Below are 7,071 nucleotides of genomic sequence, written 5' to 3'. Positions count from 1 at the left end.
GCCCATATTTCATTTTCAATTTCCTATGAGAACAGATTGGAAGACTAGCAAGAGTACTAAAAAGGTTAAATACAAAAACATTCTAGTCACAGCCATATAGAGCATTCCCACACAAAAACACCAACACGACATACCTATCAAGTACCTATGATAAACTTCAATGCAATTGCTACTAAATTCAAGATTCGGTAGATTTATCTTTGGCATTCTTCATACTTACTCAACTGCTATTACGAAAACAATATCAAAACAAAGGAACTTATAGGTCATCAGAATCTAACATCAAGAACTAACCCACATCCCAATAACTCAGAATATAGACTTCTTTGCTCAATCCAGAAATGTCTAATCATAATCATTCGTTATCAGATGCAGGCCACTTTAAAGTGGTAAGCTTTCGCCACACTTACTCTTAAATTACACAAACTACTTGTCAGGAGTAGAACGATAACATCTGAACTTAGGCTTAAAAGACAATCGAGTGAAAAGAGACCTACTCTTAATTCGGAGGGCGTTTTCCTTTTGAGCTTCATAGCAACTCCTCCGCATAGAAGAGCTGATTCCGAAGCCATAGCCCGGTTTCGCAACTTTGGCCATATGACACAATTTCGAACTGACGCTGTATAGTGAAAAGAAACCTAATTCCGGAAAGAATAACAATTCAAAGATAAAGAAAAGGAAATCCGATCACTAGAACATACTGTAGGCGGCACAGTGCTTCAATGAAATTGAAGAGAACAAAGAAACATCATTTCAAATGTGTACCTGGTTAAATAGTTAGACAGCAATCTTCTACACTTGAGAGATGGTAAGAACGAAAGGGTGTAGAAATCGATTTTCCCTAAATGAGGAATTTAGGGCAAAGCCGAAAGAAAACCAGTGCACTTTCTTGGGCGCCTGTATTGTGCGTGAGATTGAAAAAATGGGAGAAATGGATCAACAGCAGGAGCAGAGATGGTGAAGCGGGAGCGTAGAAATTTGGGGGAAAAGTGAGGGTTATTTCAATTTGGGGTTTGAAGTAACCATTTCGTTTCCCTCCTCTGTAGGCCTTAAAAGAGGCGGGCATTTTAGCCCGCCTCTAATAGTCAGCCCGAAGGCTCATTTTTATTGAGGCGGACATTCTTGGCCCGCCTCAATAAATGCTTATAGAGGAGGGCTCTTGTAGGCCCGCCTCTATAAAATCTACCGGGAAAAAATTTTCCGGATACTTTTGAGGCGTATAATGTTATGCCCGCCTCAATAAATTTTTTTGAGGCGTATAAAGTAATTTTCCGCCTCAAAAACCTGAAAATATGATAACATAGGACGTTTTTGAGGCGTTTTTTTTAGGTCCGCCTCTAAAAGGGAGCCTCAACAAGTGTTTTTTCTTCTAGTGTACACCAACTCGATCCGCCATCCCGTTTGAGTAAACTCAAACGCCACGCCGAGGAAGTTCGTAGGCGATGGAGAGGCGATGGAGGGGACGCACGTTGACGAAGTTCGCAGGCGATGGAGGAGACGAACCGAGGAATTCGTATTTGAAAAGTTAACGCAAATGAATTGTCTGAGTGGGAGATGAAACACAAATGAATTGTCTGAGCGGGAGATGAAGCGGGAGATTGTAAAAATAAGTGCCCAAAATTGATTTTCTATATATGGTGTATTTGATTTTCTATATATGGTGTATTTGATTTTCTATATATGAGGTATTAAATTGGTTGTAAAAAAAGTCTAGCTTTATATCTCGTGTAATACTAGCCCGTGATATTTGATTACCTATATGTCTCGGACTATTTCCACGTATGGTGTATATGATATGTGGTTAATTATTTTCAGCTTTATATCTTGTGTAAAACAAGCCCGAGATATTTGCTATGGGGTATTTGACTCTTTTTGTAGTAGTGAACGTGAAGACATGGACAAGATCATAAGCCTCGCTACTGCCAAAGAGATGTGGCATGTTGTGGTTGACATGCATCGTGGTATTGATGATATGAAGAACAACCGTAAGTTTGAATTACAACAAGAGTTCCACTCGTTCAAGATGGGTGAGACTGAAAGCTTGTCAAGCTACCATTCAAGATTCCAGTTCTAGCAGATAAAATATTTGCCGCTGGAATCGTCACCGAACCATGGACGCTCTCCCTAGCTTTCATCCATGGTGTAAACAATAGGTATGACACCACCAAGAAAATCATGTTGATGACCGAGAAGACCAAAGAACTTCCAGTCTCAGTGCTCGATGGGAAGTTCAGGGTTCAAGAACTCAAAGATCAAGAACAGGCTCACTCAATAAAGGAATCCAAGGGCACCGCGTTAATGCTCACCAAAGTCCTTCAAAAGCTCGACAGCGAGACCTCCGCAGATGATGATGAGGAAGCTGAAATGACAATGATGACCAAGATGGTCAAGAAGTTCCTAAAAAGCAAAGGGAGCTTCAAGAAGGAGCAGACTGCCAAGAGGGACCTTACCAACGTGACCTGCTACAATTGCCATCAAAAGGGTCAATTAGCGAAGACATGTTCTAACCCTAAGGTCGCTGCAAGCACGAGTAAGGCCGAGGCCAAGAAAGATTTCTTCACCACTTGGGGCAATTCCGATGATGAGCTCGACCTTGGTGAAGACAAACAGGGTCAGTGCTTGATGGCACAAGAGGACTCAGATGACGACCAACCCGTCAAGGTATCCTCCATAAAACTCATTGTTTTTCCTAAAGAGGAGCTTATTAACTTGTGCCAAGGTTTAATTGAGGATAAATGGAACCTTAATGAGTCAAGATAATGAGTATAATGATGAAATCAGCGCACTTAAGGCTGAAATAATTGAGCTGTCTAAAAGGTTGCACGATGAACCTGTTGTTGTTACAAAGTTTTGCGAGCTTTGTAAGGGAAAGAGTAATAAGCATCCCTCAGACTCAAATATTTCAATCAAGCTTGAAACGATCTTGGACAAGCTCGATAAACTAAACTAGTCCATCGACGCAAAGACTGTTAACCAAACAGTTTTTGTTAGAGCGCGACCTGGTTTAGGCTACACTCCTGAGCAAACTACATCTAGCTCAAAAGATATCCTTCTTACTATCACAATGACTACCAATATTGAATGTCTTTCTAAATAATTGTAGTCTTGTAAGAGTAAGAACGATTATCTTGAGAGCAAGATGAAGGCGCTCGAGGAGAACCCCAAGGACACCAAAAGATGGTTCCATGGGGAAAAAGCACACCAGCTTTATATGAAGCAAGCCAAGACCTAGAAAGTTAAATTGGAAAAGAAGGCTCCCTTTCGCCCTGGAAAGGGTCAATATGAATACGTGCATGGCAACGTATATTGTACGCATTGTGGGATAAATGTCCATAGGGTGCATGAATGTGAGTCTAAAGGGCGCTTAGAGAAAAATCACATGCTAGATATAAATCTAAGCCCAACCAGGTTGTAGACTTAAATGATCCATCCTATTACCAACCTATTGCACCTAAGAACAAAGATAGACCTAGGAAAGCTACTATAAGGGGCGCTTCCACTAATCCACCCACTAAGCCTAAGCTTCAATGGGTCCCTAAAACCTGATTTCTCATATTTGCAAGTTGATACACAGGGCAAGTGATACATAGACAGTGGGTGCTTATGTCACATGACTGGGGACCCTAATTTTCTACTCTCGTTTCAATCAAGTGAAGGAGGAAGCATCTCCTTCGGGGACAAGAAACAAGGACACATAAAAGCAACAGGAAGCGTCCAACTGACACCAAATATTTAAACCTGAAATGTAAGCTTGGTGGATAGCTTAAAGTTCAATCTCCTGAATGTAGCTCAAATTTGTGACCAAGGAAGAAATGAGGTCACCTTTACAACCTCCGAGTGCGAGATTAAAGACTCAACAAAGGAGGTAATCATGAAGGGTAAGATAATAGACAATACATATCTCTTTAATCATTCTTTTACACCTTCCAAGTATCTATGCCTAACGACCCTCCAAGAAATAGTCCAATCTATGGCACCAGCATTTAGGGAACGATAGCTTGCATCTCTTGCACAAGCTACATCCAAGGGAGCTCGTTCGAGGTCTCCCTGAAATAAATTCAGACATGATGAAGCACTGTTCTGAGTACGCGTGAGCCAAGCTCACTAGACAACCACTATCTCCCACCAAGAAGATGGTGACCACCAAGCGACCCTTAGAGTTGCTCCATATGGACCTTTGTGGTCTAATACTACTCCAAAGCACTGGAGGTAAGTGATACATATTTGTTATAGTGGATGACTACTCATGCTTTACTTGGACCCTCTTTCTCAGGACTAAGGATGAAGCCTTTGAGGAATTTTCGTCTCTAGTTCTACTCCTGGAAAAGCAACTAGGGGTCTCTCTCAGCTCCATTCGCTCAGACCATGGGCTGGAGTTTGAGAATGGCCAATTCTTAACCTGTTGCAAGGAACAAGGGATCAATCATAATTTTTCAGCGCCTAGGACACCACAATAGAATGGTGTTGTAGAAAGAAATAACAGGATGCTTGAAGTGATGGCTCGAACAATGCTCCTTGGGAGCGACCTTCCCAAGAACTGTTGGGCACAAGTTGTAAGTACTGTGTGTTATATCATCAATAGGGCCATGCCGAGACACATCTTAGAGAAGACATCATACGAGCTTATCAAAGGGAACACTCCTAACCTCTCCCACCTACGTGTCTTTGGGTGCAAGTGTTATGTGCACAATTAACGGTAAGGACGACTTAGGTAAGTTTGATGCTCGAAATGATGAGGTTGTTTTCCTTGGTTATTCTCCTTCCAGTAAAGCTTATAGGGTACTTAACAAGAGGATCAAGAAGGTAGAAGAGAGCATCCATGTCTCATCTGATGAGAGACCCATTTCAGAGGACGCTACCAAGGACGTCGCCAACGAAGCTAAGGAGAGTCACGCCCCTTCACACCAAACTTCTCATCACCATCCCTCCTCAGTTTCCACTTTTGAGACTAATAGTGACGATGACGAGGATCCTTCAAACGATCCCTCGAATTAAGGCGCTCAAGAAGATGGCTCCAACTCAGACTCAACTCAAGAGGACTCTCAAGAAGATCCACAAGAAGCGACTCCTGAAGCTGATCAACCTAACACTAAAGGCAAAAGTCAAGATGAAGGTGTGGAGGTCTCCCCCATCGCTGGCACAAGCACCCAACCTTTTTCAGCGACCCTGTTCACCTTTTCAGTTCTCCCTCCAAAAGCTTCACCGAGAACCAAGTGCGGCCTAGGGAGACCTGGAAAGGACAAAGGCAAACCTCCCAAATCCCTAGAGACCTCAAAGAAGACTTCAACAACCCCTAGCAAGGATGCTACATCGACTTCAGAACCCTCAGCAACCCTCCTACCTGCTTCAACGACCCTTCCTTTGACTTCAGCGACCCCCGCAGCGGCGTCCTCTTCTCAAACAACTCCAGCTTCCTTATATCTCATTCCGGAAGCCATCACTATGAACACACGCAACTATCAACAAAAGAGCTCCTATAAGTCAGACCAGATTCTCACTCGATTTGTAGACAAGGTATTCACATGTTCGCAACTCAACAATCTCGCGGCGTTCAACTCTTTTGTGTCCCTAATCGAGCCAAAGAACATCCAGCAAGCCCTCTTGGATCCAGACTGGATAGTGGTGATGCAGGAGGAGCTCACAGAGTTTGAGAGACATAAGGTTTGGAGGCTCGTTCCCAGGCCCCCCAACAAGACCATCATAGGCATGCGTTGGGTATTCCGGAACAAGCTTGATGATTCAGGGAACATTGTGAGGAACAAAGCAATACTGGTGGCACATGCTATAGTCAACAAGAAGGGATAGACTACTACAAGACCTATGCTCCTGTATCTCACTTGGAGGCTATTTGACTGTTGATCGCCTTCGCCGCTTTGAAGAACTTCAAGCTCTACCAAATGGACGTCAAGACAACTTTTCTCAATTGTAACTTGAATGAAGAGGTAAACGTGAAGTAACCACCTGGTTTTGAAGATCAAGTTCACCCAAACCATGTGTTCTATCTTGACAGGGAACTCTATGGTCTGAAGCAAGCGCCCGAGCATGGTATGACTGCCTGTCTGAGTTCTTCATCAAGCATCACTATAGAAGGGGAGATGTGGACAAGACACTCTTCATAAGTGAGATTAATGGCGACATCATTATCGTACAAGTGTACGTTGATGACATCATCTTTGGGTCCACTAATGAAGAGCTCGTGCGCGACTTCAAAGAAAATATGAGCTCAAGGTTCAACATGAGCCTCATAGGTGAACTTACCTATTTCCTTGGATTGTAAGTAGTTCAAAAGACAGATGGCATCCAGATACACCAGCAAAAGTATCTAAGGGAGATTCTGAAGAATTTCTCTATGGAATCCATCAAACCTTTCCCTACTCCAATCTCCACGACGACCAAGCTTGATGCAGACTTGAATGGAGAAAAGGTAGACGAGACTACCTATAGTGGAATGGTGGGCTCCCTCATGTACCTTACAACTTCACGTCCAGACATTGTGTTCGATGTGAGCCTCTACGCTAGAGCTCAAAGCGACCCTCGAGCAAGCCACCTTGTCAACATCAAGAAAATCCCGTGTTACTTAAAGGGCTCTAACAATCTATGTCTGTGGTACCCTAAGGATGGCTCTATCTCGCTCGTTGGGTACACGGACGCTGATTATGCTGGCTACCTTGTTGATCGCAAGAGTACATCAGGCATGGCGCAGTTCTTAGGTCCCTCACTTGTATCTTGGGGATCTAGGAAGCAAAACAGCACATCGACCTCTACTACGGAAGTTGAATACATAGGCAACGGTCTTATGTGCATCCTATGCAGTGTTCTAAAAATCCCGCCTAGGCGCTAGGCGGCACCCTAACGTTGCGACTAGGTGCTAGGCGTTTTCAGCTAGGCGGTGGGGAAAAATCGTCCGCCTAGGCCCCGCCTAGTCCCCGCCCAGGCGCGTTTTTTAGAACACTGGACGGAATAGATGATGTAGATAAGATAGTGATGAGTTTGAGCTTGATGAGTCGGACATGGAGCAAGAAGTTAATGTTCATGTTGAGTAGGACAATGAGAATGAATAGATGGAGGATT

General features: G+C 43.5%; 1 protein-coding gene across 1 annotated transcript; it reads left to right on the top strand.

The window, feature by feature from the left end:
- Positions 1-6,349: 6,349 nt before the first annotated feature.
- On the top strand, positions 6,350-6,841 carry LOC141249214 (uncharacterized). The gene has a single exon (XM_073669562.1). It carries the CDS (start codon positions 6,350-6,352, stop codon positions 6,839-6,841), a length of 492 nt encoding a protein of 163 aa, XP_073525663.1.
- The last annotated feature ends 230 nt before the right edge of the window (positions 6,842-7,071 follow it).

The sequence above is a fragment of the Phyllobates terribilis genome, unplaced genomic scaffold (assembly GCF_046119375.1).
Source record: "Phyllobates terribilis strain yellow unplaced genomic scaffold, ASM4611937v1 Scaffold_4396__1_contigs__length_61467, whole genome shotgun sequence".
NCBI classification, from domain to species: domain Eukaryota; kingdom Metazoa; phylum Chordata; class Amphibia; order Anura; family Dendrobatidae; genus Phyllobates; species Phyllobates terribilis.
This window is presented reverse-complemented; position numbering and strand designations above follow the sequence as displayed.